This window comes from Nipponia nippon, unplaced genomic scaffold (genome assembly GCF_047370975.1).
Source record: "Nipponia nippon isolate SJK-2023a ecotype South Korea unplaced genomic scaffold, ASM4737097v1 scaffold_5, whole genome shotgun sequence".
NCBI classification, from domain to species: Eukaryota; Metazoa; Chordata; class Aves; order Pelecaniformes; family Threskiornithidae; genus Nipponia; species Nipponia nippon.
This window is the reverse complement of record NW_028262369.1, coordinates 49,251,613-49,271,257: the sequence shown is the minus strand read 5'-3', so window position 1 is coordinate 49,271,257 and position 19,645 is coordinate 49,251,613. Positions and strand designations below refer to the sequence as shown.

Sequence of the window (19,645 nt, the reverse complement as noted above, 5' to 3'; positions counted from 1 at the left end):
TAATAAATACACCAAAGTAATAAATGCACAAAAGTGCTCCTAGGTGGGAGGCTGGGGTGGTGCACATCTCTGCCTGAGTGCTGCTTTGTCCCAGTGCCAGGGGATGGGAATATCGTCCACGGGCACACCTCTGCTGGAGATGCTCTCGGAGAGGCGGCAGGAATTGAAAGCATTCAAACCGCCTGGCCTGGGAGCGTGGTCGATATTTACAGAAAGGAGTCAACTGCGCTGACTGAATTTTTGAAAACACTCGAAGGCTGATGCATGACTTCATCTGGTGGTGGTGGTGGTAGGAGGGAGCCTTCTGGTCGGGGTGTGCGTGTTTTAACTATGTGCTCTCCAGGCAGCTCTTCCTTATGATTATTTGCTTACAAGTTACCTTAACTGTAACTCCTGTTTGCTCTGACAGTCTCTTCAGTAGTTACGTTTTATTACACGTGAAATGACAGAGGCAGACCCCAAACCCCTGAGGTTTGGTTCAGAAGTGATGAGGAGGGTCTAAAGCCCTTCCTAGTGCTGCATGTTATTTGGGTGCGTCTCCCACGGCACGTGGAGTGTATGTGTTTATCTGCTTTGAGTCCTGGTACAAAGACATGGTGAACAAGGGAGGGTATATGTGTCTGGCAGGGTTTTTCTTGTGAAGGTTTTTGAGTAGTTTTCTGGGGAAACTCTTAATTGTACATTTTAAAACCTACAAACCCAAGAATTTTAAAACTGCAGCTGTCCTGACTTCATTAATGTAAAAGGAGGCAACAAGTTTAACAAGCAGCTTCTCCTTGACAAATGCCACAGGTTACATGCCCGGGAAACATGGTGACTTATTATTAAATCAGGTTAAACTTTGCCAGGTATGTTGGAGTAAAAGACTTGTGCCCTCCATGCAGAGACATCCTTGCCTAGCAAGCAAATCCTTCTCCCATAGGACCTGCTATAGCTCATGTCCATATCCCATGGATTGCCATATCCTGCAGCCTCATGGGAAGCAGTGGGAGGCAACAGCCACCTTTGGGGTAGCCTCACCTCTATGTGCAGTAAAGAAATGGTGATTAAAGCCTTCTGGTCAGTAAGGGGAGGCAGTGATAATATTGGAGAGGGGAAAATTAAGTGTTTCACTGATGAGCCCAGATCCCACCTCCCATCAGCTCCTGAGCGTGCATGACAGCAGCGGCTGCTTGACGGTGAGCATCCCACTTTGCTTGGAGACTGGCTTAACAAGAAACTCCACTTTTTTTTCTTTTTCTTGTTCACCTTCACCGTGACACATGCCAAAAGCTGCTGACACAAGCCTAGAAAACAGCACAGCGGGCTGTGCTAAGACTTGTTTTTTACATAGATTTGCCTCTCCTTGGCTTAAAGTGTTATTTTAAACAGAGATAAAACTGGTGCCAGAGTTTTGCAGAGAAGGTGCCTTTCCTATGTGATTAAGACTAAATGGATATATTAAATTTCTCTTTCCCTCTGCTTTAAGGATAAAAAGTCCATTGCAGAGCCCAGGTTTGCGCTACGGTGCCAGGGAGCTTTGCTCCTCAAGGGGAGAAGGGGCTTACCAGTAGGCAGGCATGTGAGCATCCCGTTCCCAGTGCTCCTCCTGAGCCACCACCAGTTATTTACTGCTCCTGACTCTCCCCGTGGTCCCCCATGACTGATACACTCCCAGCATCTAATGAGGCTTGTGTCTCAGCATGTGAGGACACAGATAAACCCAGCTGCTTCATGTCCCAGGCTGAGCAGGGGGAAGGTGGTAAAATAGTTCCCCAAATTATGTGCCCTCAGTTGGCCTCACCCCATCCCTCAGCCAAAGCCCGTTTCCCCCAGCAGTTTGTGTGTGCGATGGCAGGGTCCCCCTTCCCTCCCTGACAGGGTGGCAGCAGATCCCACTTGCTCAGAAAGGGGGACAGGGGCCTCTGCGGCCGTGTCCACTCCTGTCTTCACAAGGACAGAAATTCAGGCGGACTGGCCCAAGGGTACCAAGGGATGCTCTGCTTGAACTCCAGGCCATGAAGGCTTTTTTCAGCCCTGAGAACATATTAAAACCCACCAATGTGCTCGCTCCACTCTGCTCTGCACAGACTGTTCCTGGAGAGAAGCTGGAGAGATGGGTCCTGTGTGTCCCTGCTGGCAGGGGATGGCAGAGCACAGGGACCAGGATGCCGTCCCCTGCCGTGCCAGCAGCAGAGGTGAGTAAAGCAACCAGAATTTCTCTGTGTGTTTCCAAGGGCTTTTCAGCACCCTGGGCATGCGTGTGCATGTGCGTAATTACAGTAATTACCTCCCTGCTATCTCACTGTCCATCTCCATTAATACTTTACTTTCTGCATACCTGGTCCGGACCATCACAGGGGTATTCGGAGAGGGGAACACCACAGATCTGAGGCAGATGACAGGAAAGTGAGATTTAATCCCAGGGCACTGGGGCTTTGGAGGTGCTTCTACCCTGGACTCATGCAGTAACACTTGCTGCCTCCTGTTCTCCACCTCCAGACAGGCTCCAGACCAGATCCCCCATCAGGGATGGCTGAAGCCTCTACTGCTGTAAGCAGCTGCAGCAAAGGCATCTGGCCCCATTTCTATGCCAGAAGCTCATCTATGACAAAACAACTTGTTCTTCTAGACAGCTTCCCTGAACTGCCCTCCCAAAAGCACTAACACCACTCCTGAGGAGCTGCCGCAGTGTCCCTCTAACTGCGAGTCAATTGGATGCCTGCTGGGAAACCCAGCAGGAGCACATAAAGAAAAAGTATTTGCCTTTGTAGATTCCCTACTCTTTTTTGCTGAGTGCAAGCATCTTTGCAGGTGCGAGGTTTTGTGCATCTGGAGAAGAGTCCAGTGGGAGGGAGGGCTGGGAGATGTAGCCTGTGCAAACCCCAACAATGTCAAGGATGTGTGAGGCTTGTTCCCCATTCACCTCAGTAACTGCATCCCACTGGCCTGGGAGAGCAAAATCTGAATTTTGATCTGAAGTTTGATTTCACAGGCTCCAGCTCCTGCAAGTGCATCGCCCTCAGCTGCCGCTCACGGAGCTGTGCCGGAGCATGGCTGGCACAGCCAGTCCCAGACCACACACATGCTCCAAACCCAATGGGATCAAACCCAGGAGCCAGGCATTGGGCAGAAGCAGTGGGAAGTCCTGGGATTGGGAAGCCCGAGAAGGCTAATGTTTCCTTGTGGGCACTGCAGACGGGTGGCAGCCCAGGCTGCTGCACTCCCAGCAGTGACCCAGCACTGGGGCCATGAGTCCTGTGCCTCCATGTACCAAACATGTTTTATTCAAATGCCTGGGTCTGCCACAAAGCTCAGCAGACTTTTCCTATCACTAATCTTCCTTGTTACCAATGTGCATTTTATTTCCACTTCTAGTTTCAACTCCCAGATACTCGCCCATCTCATGCCTCTGCAGCTTTGAACCCAGGCTCTGAGCAGATGTCTCTATTGGGTAGAGCTGCTTTATATACCACCCCCTGTTCTGCAGACCTCAGATGGGTTTTTCTCCCCCTCCCTTGCAGCCCCCTTGGTTATTCAAACAGTTTAAAGAGCTGATAGCAAATTTGGGATCATTTACCCCTGGGAGATACCTGGATGGGTGCTGTGTCTTACATTGGTATGTCAGCTAACATTTCCACTTTCTTTGAGTTTAGGACCTTGCTACGCTGATGTTCGTGGCCATTTCACGCTCCCCCGGTGTGCACAGGGAGCCTCCTGCCTGCCACCGGTGTAAGTGGTTGCACGTGTGGCTGATGGCACGATAGCCTCTGTGAGCAGTGTCTGCAAAACCAGCTCTCTGTTTTTTGGAAGGTGCCCTGGGTGCAAGTCCTGCCAAAACCCTGCTGTCCATTGGCTGCTTTGGCTCCCTTTTGGAAGGCAGCCAAGTGGCAAGTGAAAACATCCCACAGCTGGAGCTGCCCCTGCACACACAGGTCCTCCTTGCACGGCTGCATCTGGACCACTCCGGTCTCTCCCACCCACTCGATCCCCTTTAGGGATCATCGGCTGGGCCATTTGGCTCACCCTGCACAACAACAGGAGAGTCCAGCCGCTCCTCGCACTGCAAACCTGGGTTGTGCAACCACCGTGCGAGTGGGGTGGCCGTGCCAGGGCGGGGGAAGCCTCCCGCCCTCCCCTGCCTCTGCCAAAGAAGTGCTGCGTCTTGCCTATAAATTGGGAGCTCTCCCTGTGGCAGGACAGAGCACGGGCGGCCGAGGCTGGGAGGTAAGTGTCCTTGGGGAGCTGCAAAGCCTTTCCATCCCTCCCTGCCCCAGGCAAGCACCCCACAGCTTGAGACTTCTGAGGTTAGCTGCTATGAATACTTGCAGGGACAGTATGGAAAGTGTAGCAGCAACAGGGACAGGGTGGCCAAGGCAGTCTTTCCTGGATGTTATTTCTATCTTCTCTGCAGAAGGGTAGGGAATTAAATAGCATACGTAGCTAGGAGATGTTTGTGATATAAGTTAACTCCCACCATGTAACCCTCCCCTCCAAACAGTTAACAATGAGCAGCTTATGCTAGCACTTTCTTCATTTAAAGAGGAAAAAGTCCAGTTTTCATTCCAAGTTTGGAAAGCAAAGTATTCATTAGGTGTTGCCTTTCTACTGAAAGTTGAAACTGTTCATGGGGAATTTGGTGTTTTGTAGAAAAAAAAAAAAAACAACTCTATGCAACCCCATTTTTCTACTGAAAACTTTTTTCTGGTGAATACACCATCCCCCATGTCTGGTGGAAGCTGAAAGCGCTTCTTGGGACAGAGAAGCTGTTGCCACCTGCCATAGTGCCATCCCAGTATGCTGCGTTAATAACTCAGCCAAGCAAGGTGGACCCCACTGGCGCTGGGGTTAAACGAGGGGTTACAACAGCCCCCAGGGCACCTGTGTCTGTGTGGTGGTCCCCGCTCTGGCAATGTCCAGCTCAAGCCACAGCACCTGGCCATCATCCCTTGTTTCATTGCCCACCACTATCAGGAAGGGTTTGGGTCCACCATCCCCACTGCAGCCCTGGGAGCCTCGCAGGGCTGGACGTTGACCTGGGGGCTGCTGCCTTTCGCACCCTGGGGTTGAGCTGTTTGCAGCCCTGCAACAGTCTGCCTGTCCAGCCCAGACCTCCCCAGCGGGGCAGCTTTGGGAGACAGACGCAAAAACATCCCTAAAGCCAAGGTGTGCTACACCCGCAGCCCCTCCACCAGCCTTGGTGGCCACGTCAAAGTCAGCAGCGTCTTCTCCAGGGATGGGGGACAGGACCACAGTCAGTGATGCAGAGGCTGAATAGTCCCGGTACATGTTTTGTTTTCTTTTCTAAGAAAGGCAGGGGCAGATCTCCAAAGACAAAATACAAATAGTCACAAGACTGATAAGGAGGGATAGTTTAAACACAACTTGTAAATAAAAACTGGCAGTGATTTGTGGCTTAACTACATACTTTCAAAACGAGTTTCCAGGTCAACTGCAGGGTTTTGAAAGCAGCCTGGTGAGCATGCTGTAAAAGCGGATGGATTTATTAAAAAAAAAAAAAAAAAGAAGAAGAAAAAAAGAAGGAGATTTAAAGTCATTTAATCTAGCTTGTAAATTAAGAGCCCAGAATGTTGGTAAAGGGAATGAAGGTTTGAGGGTGGCATATAGAGAAATCCCCTATAGAGGGTATGCCGGCAGTTTCTCCCTGAGAGGGTGGTGACCATCTGTGGGGTTTCTCACAGGTTAAGCCCCGTTTGCAGCCCGGGTGCCTGGCAGAGACAGCAGGGATGAGAGTGGCGGTGGTGGGCGCAGGCGTCAGCGGGCTGATGGCCACCAAGTGCTGCCTGGACAAGGGGCTGGAGCCCACCTGCTTCGAGCAGAGCCAGGACATCAGGGGGCTCTGGCACTACATGGTGAGCTGGCAGCGCCTGTCCCTTCCCGTGGGATCTGCAGCTTTGCAGGCTGGGGAGCGGGTCAAGCTAAGCTCCAGCGGGTGGGGAAGGGGTGCAAGAGCTTGCTGGGTGCTGAGCTCTCCTAGCTGTGCTCCCCGAGATCAGAGGAAGGAGAGCAGGGGAAGGGTCCCAACCCTGGGGTGCAGGGCTGATGCACTCTGGGGTGCCATGCCAGGAGCATGTTGAGGCTGGCCGGTCAGGCCTCTACCTGTTGGTCATCAGCAACACCTCAAAGGAGATGTCAGCGTTCTCCGACTTTCCCTACCCTGAGGACTTGCCGCTGTTCCTGCCCAACGCCCAGCTCCTGGACTACCTCTGGCGCTACGCTGAGCACTTTGGCCTCCAGGAGCACATCAAGTTTGGGGTGAGTGATGGGTGCCCCAGCACTGCCCTGCTCCCTGTCCACACTGGGCACCGATGGTGACTCTGCTTGGCTTCCACGCTTCAGACCACTGTTGTCAGGGTCCAGAAACACCCCAACTTTGCCACCATGGGCCAGTGGGATGTGGTTATGGAGGCGGATGGGAAGCAGACATCGCGCGTCTTTAATGCCATTATGGTTTGCAGCGGCAATTTCTCTGAGCTGTCCCTCCCCCTGCACTGTTTTCCCGGTATGGTATGCGGCTGCCTGCAGTTACCTGCGTCCAGGGGCTGGAGGGAGAAGAAGCATTAGCAGTTCCTCAGGGAAAATGCTTCCTTCCTTTTCTTGCTTCTGCTTTTCAAATCTCCTGGCATGAACAGCAATACGTCCTTGTGCTTCAGCAGCCTTGTTTTTGCAGGCACTAGTCACTTCAGAGCAAACTTCCAAGGTAGGGTGTTTTAGCATCAGAGAAACTGTCCACACAGTATGTGAGACAGGACAAGGTCCTCTCAGTGAAGCTCCATCATCTTTGACAGGGCTGTATTCATCAGTGCTGTGATGAATCTCCCCAGTTGTCAGCATAGAGAGGGTTGCCTTGTCATCAGCATTATCAACTGCTTTTGAAGCCACTTGTGGGACAGGAGGTCTGCAGGCTTTTCTGAACCTCTTGTTCATCCCCATCTTGTAGAGGCTGAATCCCAAGACTGCACGAGCACAGCTCTTGCACGACTGTCTTCCAAGTCCCACCCAACATGTGTCCCTGCTCACTGCTGTGCAGGTATGTGTAAGACCCCATTTTGGAGAGGAAGCACCAAGTCTGCATGCGTGGGATGGACAGCTGGACCTCCCCAAGTCCCCAGTGGCCACTGATTGCGCTTCCTTGCTCTTGCCATCTGGATTGTTTCTATGACAGTTCTCCCAACAAAAACTACAAATGTTCAAGTAATTAAAAGCTTTGTTTCTTTTTCCCCAAGGTATTGAGAGGTTTCAAGGCCAGTACTTTCACAGCCGGCAGTACAAGCATCCCAACATGTTTCAGAGGAAGCACGTCCTCGTGGTCGGCATGGGCAATTTGGGAGTGGACATCGCAGTGGAGGTCAGCTGCGTAGCTGTGAAAGTACCACCACCCAGCCACCACAGGGGTGTGGGGAGGGTGACACTGGGGCCAATAGCTCAGTTTGCCATCACTGCAGGGAGAGAAAGCTGTGTTGTCCAAACAGTATTTCTGAATCTGCATTTCTTGGTCAAAAACCTACCCTGAAAGCAAGCTGGTTGTTCTCTCCTGTTTCACCTCCATCACCAGCTGCCGGGAGGTCTTAAAGATGCTGTTGCTGCTTTTTCATTGCATAGCTGTCTGTGCTGTGCCCCTCTGGTATTACTTTATAAAAGCAAAGCGGAAAATTCATCACCCAAATCGTTGATTCTCAGCTCTCTCCCAGGTGATTGTTTGTACCAGTCGAAGCGCATAGGTGCTCAGCCGCATGTTTGACCACAGCTACCCATGGGACATGGTTTTCAACACTCGCCTTATGAGCTTGATCAGAAACAGGCTCCCTGGATCTCTTTCATGGGGGTTGATTAACTACAGCGTGAACCAGTGGTTCAAGTATGAAAACTATGGCCTTCAACCAGAGAAAAGGTACTTCTTGGTGGCTCCCATCCCATGCGGTGTCACATGGCTTGTGCTGCGGGCAGGGGGCAGATCTCCAGCCATCAACATCAACCAATGCAGCAAACAACACCCAGACTGGGGTGACCTCCAGCAGGGAGTTTGTAGCCCAGCAGGAGAAGATAAGCAGTAGCCCCTTTAGGTGGTGCAAAATGGAGCACACTGGAAAAGCCCAGGAAGGACCAGAGGAGTTTTCCTCATGAGGCTTCCTGGGAAAAGAGGAGGAAGGAGGCTTAAAGCATGGATCAGCTCTGAAAAGAGATGGTTTAAAGAGTAATTCAGTGAACGAAGGAAGAAGGCAGGTGTCCACAGGTCACTCAGGCCATGGAACAGGGTGACATTGCTGCAAGGGTGAAACATGTCAGTGTTTGGAGGGGGGAGGTAAGGCTGTTTGCTCAGAGCAAATGACAGCAGCAGGTCGTGGGGCTGGAGGGTCCAGGGGAAGGAGGACCAGGGGCACCGGCAGGGCTTCTTCATGTTCTCCAATGCTCAGAGACCCTCGGCTCTCCACAGCTGCCTGGTGCACGAGCCCGTGCTGAACGATGACCTTCCAAGCTACATCCTGACGGGGAGGATCACCATAAAGGCAAGCGTGAAGGAGTTCATGGACCACTCAGTTGTCTTCCACAATTGCCCTGAGAAGGAGCCCATCGATAGTGTCATCTTCTGCACAGGCTACAATGTCTCCTTCCCATTCCTAGAAGAAGCAGATGTCAAGCTGGGAAACAAGCACGCGTCCCTCTATAAATACGTGTTCCCAATCCACCTGCAGAGGCCCACCCTAGCTGTCCTTGTGCTGATTAAGCCATTAGGAGCCATCATGCTCGTGACAGAGATGCAAGCACGCTGGGTGACCCATGTCTTCAAAGGTAGGAGAGCTAATGTGAGCTCTCCCGTGTACCAAAACGCAGTTCAAACTAGACTCATCTTGCCCCCTGCATGCACCGAGGGATTTCAGTCCTTGGGGACCCCGAAGCTCACTTCAAAGTGGATGAGGGAGCATTTCTAGGTCTCAGACTTCCCAAGTTATTTCACTTCAGCTGAGCTACAGCAACACGAGTGCATGATTGGTCCAAGCTACATGCAAGTTCATGACATCTACCTTAAGTCACTTTTTTTTTTTTCCCATTAAGCTGATGCTTTCAAGCTAATGCTTTGTACCGTGTCTGCTGCAAGCTGCAAGCATGCACTCTGTTCCTTACTGATTCAGCTGATGTCCAGTCCTGTACCTGAGCCTGCAAACCACAGTCTAAACTAGGTTGTTCGAGACAGTATTTTCACTCTAAAATATTTTAGAAGTCAGAGCACAGAGATGGATATGTAAACCTGGATGCACAGATAAGAGTTGTCTTTAAGATACTGTGGTGGATCCACCCTGGCAGAATTCACTGCTCTTTAAGGGACAGAGTGGTTTGTCCACCATGACTACCAGAGAAGACCCCCATTGCCTCACAAGAGGAATTATTTGTAATTATTGGGGTGAGGAAAGAAACCTACTGGCATATATCTTTTTTTAATAAAAATAATAATAACAACCTCCCACTGGGCTGGTGTGGAGGGCTGCATCAAGGCTCCTTGACAGAGCTGGGGTTTCTCTTTAGGATGATGCTCTCTGGGGGCTTGCATGGCCCGTCTCACCCCCCATCATCTGCCTGTGCCCCAACAGCACAAATCTGTAAGAGCAGGAAAAAGTGCAGGAGAATTCATACCACTGTGGAGGGCTGGTCTCTGGCAAGTTGCCACTGCTGAGCTAAATCCAGCGATGAGGCTTTCCTGCCCTCCCAGGGAAGGGTTTTTCCCAAGTTTTGCTTTGCTGAATGAGTTCCCAAGTCCCCCCAGGAGTTAAACTCTGCAGGACACTCTCCTCTTTTCTAGGCTTGTGTCAGTTGCCTCCTCAGTCTGTCATGGAGAAGAAAGTAAATGAGAAGAAGAAAAACCAAGTTCGAAGGTAAGCCAGTCTCCGGAGCCCCAAAGGTTTTTCAGTGGATTGAAAAGCCTCTGAAGTTTGGGCGGGCAGCAACACAGCTCACACTCTGCAGCTGCTCCCTGCACGTATAGTTGCGGCGAGGGGGGGATGCCCAGATCCAGCCACCCCTTTATTCGCTTGCACTGAGCCAACGTAACCTTTGATTTGACGCTGATATTTTGCCTGTTGATGACAGGAAGAAATTAATTCAGGGTAATTGAAACTAAAGCTTGCTTGGGACTTGGAGAAGTGTGCCAGGGTCCCCAGAGACTGAGAGATAAAATGGCAGAGAAATGGTAATAAATGCAAAGTAATTCAGCAGGTAATTCAGCAGGTAATTCAAAAATAGCCAGCCTGAGGTGTACGTACAAATTGTCTCACCTCTCAGCACAGGGATCTGAATCACTATGAATAGGTGTCTCAGCACATTGGCACATAGTTCATGGGCAGGCAAAAGGTCAAATCAGAAGCTAAGAATTATTAGGAAATGAATAAAACCAGGAAACTAAGTGATATATTAATCCATGATTCGTCTAGATTGCTGTAGTAGAAAAAGTATAGAGGAGTGAGATACAGAATTGCACAGAACAATTGCTGTATAATACAAGGCTAAACAGCCGAAGGTGGGACATGAAGTGGTGAATTCTGCAAGGAAGGTGAACTGGAATCAGTTCTTCAATTCACCACACCTTTTTGCAATACTCAGTGGAAATGAACGTGAGGGAAACTAAAGGGAAATGAATGTGAGGGAAACTGCAGAGAGCAAAGGGAAACTAGTTAAAAAAAACAAAACAAAACTGGTTTGACAAAGTCTTTTAGAAAAGGTCCGCCAAAGTGAAGAGAGGAGGTCCAGATACAACTTGTGGGTGATGAAGTGAAGGAGCAACTGACGCACGTGAGAAAGGTGTCTATCAGACCCAGTATCACTTTCCATGTGCTGTGTCATGGACAGGATTCGGGCCCAGACAGACCCTGGTTCCCACTGCACGTATGCCCAGTCCTTTCCTAAAAGGAACCCAGTTGCGTTCACATGTAATAACAATTACAGATGCAGAGCATCTGACCTCCAGTTCCTCTCAGCCCCAGTGGCACCAATCCTTCTCCCACCTCTTTTTCTTCTCCAGTTCATTAAGGTTTGGTCTGTCCTTTGATGAAGTCCTCAAAACCGATTGCCTGGTCTACACGGACACACTCACCTCCTTCATCGGCGCCAAGCTCAACGTGCTGGGGCTGCTCTGCAGAGACCCTCGGCTGGCCCTCACCATATTCTTCAGCCCCTGCACCCCCTACCGGTAGCGGCTGGGGGGCCCCGGGCTCTGGGAGGGGGCACGCCGGGCCATTCTCCCCCAGTGGGACCAGATCGTGAAGCCCACGAGAACTCGAGTCGCCGCCAGCTCCTCCAGCACCTGCCCTTCTCTCCTGACTGTGGTGGGGTTTCTCCTGCTTCTGGCTGCCCTGGTTTTTGGTTTCCATTAGATTTGAGAGCCTGTTTAGGTTTTTTCTTGTCCTTGGGGATGTTATCTCGGGCCAGACAGTTCCACAGAGTGCCACAGGACAGGGAGAAAGGGATTTCAGCAGATCACAACGAATTTAAAACTAACCAGCAGTGCAAAACTCTCTCTGCTCCAGCTCACCCCCAAGCACAGCTTTGCAGACCTGATTACCCGGGGATGGCAGCTTCCCCCCCAGCATGTATTACCCCTCTGCTGCTCTCCTGCCTGCTGCTGTGAGCAGAGCAAGGCTGTGTGACATGGCCATGCCTGGACCACGCTGGCCAGGATGCAGCGAGGACAAGATTAGCAAAAATGGCTTTGGGTATCACAGATGGAAAGGAGCACAGGTGTCCAGCCCTGCCCCAAATCACCCAGGAATTGGGATCTTTAGTCCAGCAAGGGGTTATCTAGGCTGGGTACGCAGGTCAGGCTGTCCCTTCTTCCAACCTTAAACCCTATGACCCAAAAATCCCAGTTTGGGTTGAATCGATGCATCTTTCCAGTGAAAGGGCCCTGGCTGCAGTGGTTTGTCACCCCTGAGACCACGACTGATACCCTATGGGGCTGAGCGCTCCCAGCTCCGCTTCCCTGCACTCCCCACCACTGGACAATCCCGGGGCTTTGTTTTGTGCATGGAGACTTTCAATCAATAAAACTTCATCGGCTGTGGCGGAAGAGTGCTGCAGGCTGCCGCCTCGTCATCTCCCTGTGTGCATGGGAAGAGCTGGGGGGTCCTGTGCCTGGGCTGGGGTCATGCCAGCAGGTGCCATGGGCAACCCACAAGCTTGGGGCTGCAAGGGCTTTCAAAAATTAGGCTGCACTGTGCACTGTCCCCCCCATCCTTGCTGTCTGCAGGCAAAGGGAGTGTGTTTTGCTGATTTCCCGGGGATGCCAAGTGAGCGCCTGCCCAGTGCAGGCAGCACATGGTGGGGACGGATCAGGACAACCCCAAGCTGCTGCCGGGGCTGGGGCAGTGGCGAGCTGCAGCGTGGGAGTCCTCGCAAGCCTGGCCTCCTTGGGATTATGGTCCGGATTTTCACCCGGCACTGCCACGGGGCGGTTGAGAACTTTCTGCCAATGCGTTTAAGCATTAAGAGTAGGATAGCATGGGTGTAAAGGTCAGTGGTGCAAGAACCGTGACGAGCTGCCCAGACTTCAGCCTTTCCTTTAAATAGGTGGCTAGAGAAACTCGAAGCAAAGTTCAGCCGAAGCCTGAGCAGCGAAGGCACAGCACTGCCCCGCAAGGTTTGCTCCTCGCTTCTCTCCGGCTGGGTTTTGCAGGCTTTAAAAGCGGGCAGCCAGCTCTCCGGGGTTTTGGCGTTCACCGCCAGCTTCACCCCGCTGCTGGCGGGGGGCGAGGGGGTGTTGCGGGGACCCTCTGGAGCAAAGCCGTCTGTAGACAGCGCTGGAAAAGAGGGCTGACTTTAGCACCCCAGGCATGTCGCTACCCTTTCCCAAAGCCAAGGGAGGCTCCGGAAACGGGGGGGCGGGCGAGCGTTGGTATGTCCTGCCCTGTTCCTGCAGATCAAGGAGTGGCTCAAGCTGGGCTTTTGGATGAAGAGGGGGTTTTTTTTGCGCCTCCCTCATTTTTCCCTGGCTTTCTGCATTTTCCTCCAGTTCCTGTTTATGTTAACTTACTTTTTGACACAAAACGGGTACAAAAAATGTTTTAAATGACTCTTTCTTCAGACTTTGCAGCAGGAGTGTGTGTTATCTAATCAAAGTTCACATGGATTCATTTTTTCCTAGTTTCTTTGCTTTCCAGTCAAGCTCGGTGCAGCTCAGTTTACACACCCCAAGCTTTGAGTTCCTCCCATTTATACCCTGCGTTTCCTGGGTTTCTTACCTTTTGTATATTCTGTAATCCCAGCCGCACTTTCACGGTGCTGTCTAACTTCTGAATTACTGTGCTGTGCTCCTGCTCAGTCAGGCATCACTTTTTTTTTTTTTTTCTAAAAAGCCTTTTTGTTTTCGAGAGAATGCCCTTTAATGGGAAATTAGGAAGTAAATATGAAAATGAGCCAGTTTAACTGAAATTGTTTCTTGAAAAGGTTTCAGGAAGATCACTTTGTGCAGGCAGCAGCAGACAGCTGCGAGCCCCTTCCCCTTCTTTGCATGCTCTGGTTTTGGCCAGGAAAAGGAATAAATAGAAGCAGCAGTGGAGTGAGGTTTAAAAGTTCCTCCTTTTCCCCTGCCTGCAGAAGGGGAATCGCTGGGCCCTTAGTGTGGGCTTAGAACAGCAGGAAGGGTAATGAGCAGCATCTGTCCGTGATGCTCAAGTCAGGAGCTGGCGATGGCTTTCTCCAAGGACAGTTTTCCTCCATGGACACCCGCAGCCGGAGAAGACCAGGGGTGTTTTGCTGGGGGTGGGGAGAAGGGGTTGGTGTTTCTGCTAATCCCTGGGCTATTTTATTTCCAGTTTCTCGCACGCCGGCCCGTCGCCTGCTGCAGGACAGCATGGTCCAGCGTGTGGCCATTATTGGGGCTGGGGTTGGTGGGCTGGCCTCCATCAAGTGCTGCCTGGACGAGGGGCTGGAGCCCACCTGCTTCGAGAGGAGTGAGGACATCGGGGGGCTCTGGCGCTACACGGTCAGTGGGCTCTGCCTGCGCGGGGAGGATTGTCCCTGGGTTTGTCCCCTCCCTTTGGATGCCCTTTGCCTGGAGCAAATAGGAAAGGGTGGCCATGTCCTCGGGGACTGTCCCTGTCCCAGGCATGGTGCTCCCCCTGACTCCAAGGTGGAGAAGGAGATGGAGGGAACAAGGCCTTGCTCACCAGGTGCTAGTTCTGGTTTATTCCTTGTACCCGAATACATGGAGGAAAAATACTCAAATACTTTGGGTGGAGAAAGTCCTTCCCCGCACACCTGCAAACGGCACCGCTGGCTTCACACAGGACTCCATGGATGGCGGGAGAGTCAGCGTGTACCGCTCGGTCATCACCAACACCTCCAAGGAGATGTCCTGCTTCAGCGACTTCCCCTGTCCAGAGGATTTTCCCAGTTTCCTACCCCACGGTCTCCTCCTGGAGTACTTTCGAATGTATGCCCAGCACTTTGACCTCCTGCGGCACATACGCTTCAAGGTAAGCAGGGACTCAAATGTCATGGGGAGAAGAGCCATCAGTGGCTGCAGATACCAGGGCATCACCCAGGTAGGATGGGACAATGCAGGGTGCAATCCTGCAAAGACCACGTGCCTTTTGCATCCTGAACGCAGCCTTTTCGGCTCCAGGTTTTAAATTAGGCTGCTCAAACATGGGTTGCCTGGTGCATCCCCCCACAATGCGGTCACCAGCGGAAAGGTGCAGGGTGGGATTTAACAGCTTCAGAGGTGACATGCAGCTCCCTGGGGACCCAGCCTGCCCTCAGCAGTCCCAGCTCTTTGCAGGCAGGTCCTCTCCGAAACGTGGTGCAGTCCCTGACTGCTGTTTTGTTGGGCTTTGGTGCAAGACAACAGCTCTCAGCGTGAAAAAGCGCCCGGATTTCACCACCTCGGGCCAGTGGGATGTGGTCACCGAGACCGACGGTGTCCAGGAGTCACACATCTTCGATGCCGTCATGGTTTGTACCGGCCATTACCAGGAGCCCCACTTACCATTGGCTTCTTTCCCAGGTAAACCCTGCCTCAGCAGTGAGGTGGGCTGGGGCTGCCCCCCAGGGCTTCACCCAGCACCCATGGGTCCCTCAGCTGCATTTTCTTCTGCAAGCCTGTCTGCTTCATGAAGCCCCCATTCTGGGGTAGGAGGGACCCTCACCACGTGGGAACGGTGGGAGGCATTCCTGGGAATGGGAAAAACACCTCGTAAAGATGCAGCCAGGCTCTTGCCTGAGAATTTGCAAAGCAGGACCTAGCTGAGGAGGTGGAGGAGGGTGGCATCACCCAGGGAGCTGAGACCTCCATGGCTTCTCAGTCGCAAGCAGAGGTGGGAGGTGGAGGGGCAGGGGCTGCAGAGGGTCTAGGCATGAGGCTGGGGCAAGCAAACGTATCTGGTAGTAGGAGATGCTCCCTGCTCTCTGCCTAGGTATTGACACTCGCTTCAAAGGCCAGTACCTTCACAGCCAGGAATATAAAGACGTGGAAGCTTTCCGGGGAAAGCGGGTCCTTGTGGTCGGCATTGGCAACACAGGTGGTGACCTCTCCGTGGAGCTGAGCCGCGTGGCTGCAAAGGTACAGCTCTGTGGCAGTGCTGAACCTGGCCAGCAACCACGAGAGCCAGTAGCTTGGGGTATACACAGGAAGCTTTGCCCACTGGGTTTTTCAATAAATACTACTTCAAATTGAGGGCAATTGAAGAAGCTCTGCAATTCCTGGAGTTTGGGCCACCTGAGGAGTGGCCGTTCAGCAGCTGTGGGAACTTTGCAGAAGCTACCACGAGCTGTTCAGTTCATCCAGATGCCATCTCCTTCCCTTGGGATAACCCTCTCAGCTCCTAAGTGCAAGAGCTGGGATTTGCAATTCAGGGCAAAGCTGACAATGAGAGGTCAGGGCAGGAGTCTGAGACCTGCCTTCTCCTCCAGGTGTTCCTCAGCGCCAGGAGAAACACGTGGGTGTTCAGCCGGGTCTCGGACCAAGGCTTCCCCTTCGACATGGTCAACACCACCCGCTTCAACCACTTTCTGGACTGGCTTCTCCCATCAGCCCTCACGAAGAGGATCAGGTTTCGGAAGTTCAATTCGTGGTTTAACCATGCAAACTATGGCTTGGCTTCCACCAAAAGGTGTTTTTTCTGACTATATTGTTGGTTGGTCAGGGGGTTTTAATGGCGTGAAATGCTCAGTTTTTAATTTTAGGGAATATTTGTGGAATAGCAAACCATTGGAGGGGAACTCTGGCCACAAAAGATGTTTCAGGTCCCTCCCTGATGCTAACACTGCTGTCCTCTTTTCCACCTGCAAGCTCCAACTTTAAGATAATTATCAACGAAGAGCTGCCGTTTTGCCTCCTCTCTGGGACCATCGTGTTGAAGCCAAATGTGAAGGAGTTCACCGAAAACTCTGCTGTTTTTGAAGATGGGACAACCGAAGAAAACATTGACGTGGTGCTCTTTGCCACGGGCTACATCTTCCCATTTCCCTTCCTCGAAGAGTCGGTTCGCAGCCTCTTCGGTGATAATCGCGACCTCTATAAACGTATCTTCCCTCCCCAGCTGGAAAAGCCGACGCTGGCCATCATCGGCTTAGTCCAGCTGACCGGCTCTGTGATGGTGGGAACAGAAATGCAGGCTCGCTGGGTGACAGGGATCTTTGCAGGTGGGAGACGGGGAGCAGGGATGGGGGGATCTGCTGGGGTGGGAGGTCTGGAGCAGCCTGATCTGCTCTCCACAGAGCCTAGGGCATATTTCAGCTTCTGCTGCAGTGCCTGTGGTGGCCATGGACATTAGTAGCACTGTAGCCTCTGCCCCCCAACTGCATCCCCATATACCTGCTGCTCCACGCACGCTGCCGTAACCAGCAAGCATGAACGCTCTCAGTAAAGGGGCTGGGAGCATGGGAAGGGGGTGAACTTTTCAGCTTAAGGTGCTGCTGGAGGTCTCTGGTTTCTCTGTTCTCAGGCTGGAACAAGCTCCCTCGTGCCAGCAGGATGATGGATGATGTTTTGAAGCAGAAGCCTCCGGTCAAAAGGTGCATGATGCTCCTGCGCTCAGGGTGCAATGGGCGCTGTGTGCCAGGATAACCCCAGGGAAAGGGGGGCCCTACGGCAGTCATGGGAGGGACCCACCTAGGACACCCAACTCTTCTTGGATGCATTTATTCCCTCACCACCCGTAGCGAAGTGGGGAAATGCTGTTGTGGCTCCTTCATGGATGACAGATCAAGACATCAAGGGCGGAGTGCTCTGGAGCAGCTTACAGCAAGACCCGGGACCTGCAGGTCCTCTCTGCGAGGCCTCCAAGCCATGCCCTCATTCCCAGCATGTCAAGATGGAGGTTTGGTTTCCTCCAGACTAAGGCTGCCATCTCGTGGCTTCTCCCTCCCAAATCCAGGCAGCGCAGAGCACTAGGATCAGGGCCAAGCCGCATCCAGAAACCCCACTGGAGCCAGGCAATGCAGGTGGGGGGCATCTGGTGGCAGTTTTTGACAGGTCAAGATGAGTATTAGGCAAGGCTGGAACTTGTCCGTAGTGTACATGGGAGCTAATGTCCCGCCTTGTTGGCACTGGGATTTTACAGGAGGTTGAGATGTGTCCTCAAGGCTGGGGAGGGGTGATGGTAGACGTGCTTCCTTGCAGCAGCTTTTGGGAGCAAGGAGGGGACCTTGGGCCGGGAGGCGTGCAGGCTGGGTTAGGTCTGCCAGCAAGGCAGAGCTGGCTCATAGGTCACTGATGAAAATCTGGAACAAAACAGAGCCACAAGGATTGTCACCAAGAGCCCCAGCGACTGCAGACACAATGCTGTTACACAGAAATATGGGACTCTGAGGTGAAACGGAGCTCAATTCAAGGGTGTTCCAAATTTGCTGAAGCAGACTGAGCACACATCCTCCCTCTTGCGAGGGAGATGAGGCCTCAGGCAGAAAAATCCTGGAGGTCCCTCCCAGCATGGGAAGCTTTCTGCATCTCCCAGTTTTCCCAGTCCCCTTGGCAGTCTTATCTGAGAATGTCTACTCCTCTACCTCTCAAAATTGGCCAAATCCACACCTGTGAACCTTGGGGAAAGACATAGTGTGGGTATTTGTAACATTGCAATGATGGCAGTATTATGCTAGAAACATTTTTGAGGCCACAACTAGGTTGCAGAGACAAAACAAGCTTCTTCCTACTGCCTGCCCCAGGTAACTGCTGGGGACGAACCCCACAGAGGCTCTTTCGTTGCCTTTGGATTTATTTGGGGCTGAAGGAGCTCAGCCCCGGAGACCCGGGCTTGGCCGATGTCTGAACCCAGAGCTTTTGCTTTCTGTGGAGCTGGGAACTGGGATGGGATGATGCTATTTGATTTTGTCTCTTTTATGTCCCATTGAAGGAATCCATCTGAGAGGGAGAACTTGAAAATAAGTTTTATCAGCTACACCGATGAAATTGCTTCGTGTGCTGGCGTAAAGCCCAACGTGCTGAAGCTCCTGCTGACAGACCCGCGGCTGGCCCTGGCTATCTTCTTCGGCCCCTGCAGCCCCTACCAGTACCGACTGGTGGGACGGGGGAAGTGGAGCGGGGCCAGAGACGCCATCCTGACTCAGTGGCAGCGGACGCTGAAGCCCTTGAGAACTCGGGTGGTGGATGACTCTTCTGACGGCTCTGACAGCTGGTGCTGGATGTGCCTCCTGGCCCTGCCAGTCGCGGCTCTCACAGCAGGTTTCCTCCTTTCTAAATACCCCTGGCCAGGCTGGATCTCCTGGGCACATCCCCAGCTGTAGAAGAAACCTGGTGAGACCCAGTCCCGGGCAAGCTGGGGACGGTGCGAAGCTGTGCCGCTGCTGGGTGCTGTCACCGGGACCGGACCTGGCCCAGGAGCCCAGACCCTGGCACTGTCTGGTGTCTGGCCTCCCCCTGCCGATGTTTCACCCCACCAAGAGCCGAACGGAGTGTTTACCCCAAACCTGCCGCAATCCGTGCCCTTGTTGCGCCAGCACCAGGCTGAATCTTCAGACCGCTCTTGGGAAGAGCCATTTTGGGATGGGCTGGTGTGCACGGGGCCAGCCTTCCCCACCCCCCCCCCCCCGCTTCCCTAGATCTTCCTCCGTAAAATTTCAGCAAGACCCACGACACCTTGAGATTTTCTGAAACACTAACTGTAGAGATCTTCGTATTTGTCTGGTAACTTTTGGGACATGAAGTAGGGAGCCACAAATAAACCTCACGGATTTGGTCTTCTCTGATGGTTTTATTAATGGTTTATTATCGGGGGGGGGTGTGGGTGTGGGGTGTGTGTGTCAAGTGGACCCGGTACCCCGAGTCGTGGCAGAGGGGAAAGCCCCGTCTTAGGAAATAATATATACAGTGACAAATCCAGGCGGGCGAGCGTCCCCGCCATTGCCCGAGCAGCCTCAGGCTTGCAGGGAACCCTGAAGCCCACGGGGAGAAGGCAGAGCCGCCCCACGCCCCCGCGGGTGCCTTCATCTGGGGATTTTGCTGCAAACCCAGCGGTCGGGCGCTGCGCACTTGCACTCGGGCTGCAGCCACATCCCTCCCGGCGTGTCCCCAGCCGTCCCCCTCCCCGCCACGGAGCTCCCGATCGGCGGCAGCGGGCGCCGGGCGCCGCCGGTCCCCAGCCGTGGGGACGGGGACGGGGACGGGGACGAGGACGGGCGGCCCCGCCCGCCACCCCGCGCC

At 52.9% G+C, this 19,645-nt stretch overlaps 2 protein-coding genes across 8 annotated transcripts; both read left to right on the top strand.

The window, feature by feature from the left end:
• Positions 1-4,179: 4,179 nt before the first annotated feature.
• On the top strand, positions 4,180-12,049 carry LOC104010437 (flavin-containing monooxygenase 1-like). The gene is given in 9 exon segments (XM_087732647.1): positions 4,180-4,206; positions 5,682-5,852; positions 6,067-6,255; positions 6,340-6,502; positions 7,227-7,369; positions 7,692-7,891; positions 8,435-8,790; positions 9,797-9,869; positions 11,012-12,049. Coding segments are annotated over 8 exon segments (1,602 nt in total). The 5' UTR covers positions 4,180-4,206; positions 5,682-5,726; the 3' UTR covers positions 11,364-12,049.
• LOC104010438 (flavin containing dimethylaniline monoxygenase 4) lies at positions 11,057-19,162 on the top strand. 7 transcript variants are annotated; one of them, XM_087732646.1, is made up of 9 exons: positions 11,057-11,312; positions 13,800-13,969; positions 14,274-14,462; positions 14,830-14,992; positions 15,402-15,547; positions 15,898-16,097; positions 16,277-16,629; positions 16,932-17,001; positions 18,339-19,162. In XM_087732646.1, the coding sequence occupies exons 2-9, from the start codon at positions 13,838-13,840 to the stop codon at positions 18,727-18,729; spliced, it is 1,644 nt and encodes a 547-aa protein (XP_087588772.1). In that variant the 5' UTR covers positions 11,057-11,312; positions 13,800-13,837; the 3' UTR covers positions 18,730-19,162. The 7 variants fall into 7 exon arrangements, with proteins under 7 accessions (XP_087588772.1, XP_087588769.1, XP_009460830.1 ...); XM_087732643.1 differs by having other exon boundaries at positions 11,222-11,312; positions 14,157-14,462; XM_009462555.2 differs by lacking the exon at positions 11,057-11,312 and adding an exon at positions 12,494-12,625.
• Positions 19,163-19,645: the final 483 nt, after the last annotated feature.

Bases quoted from the DNA above. Each gene is read 5' to 3' on its own strand.
- LOC104010438 (XM_087732643.1), top strand. From the start codon at position 13,838: ATGGTCCAGCGTGTGGCCATTATTGGGGCTGGGGTTGGTGGGCTGGCC. The intron at 13,970-14,156 runs GTCAGTGGGCTC...CTTGCTCACCAG, and splicing joins GGGGGCTCTGGCGCTACACG to GTGCTAGTTCTGGTTTATTC. The intron at 14,463-14,829 runs GTAAGCAGGGAC...CTTTGGTGCAAG, and splicing joins TGCGGCACATACGCTTCAAG to ACAACAGCTCTCAGCGTGAA.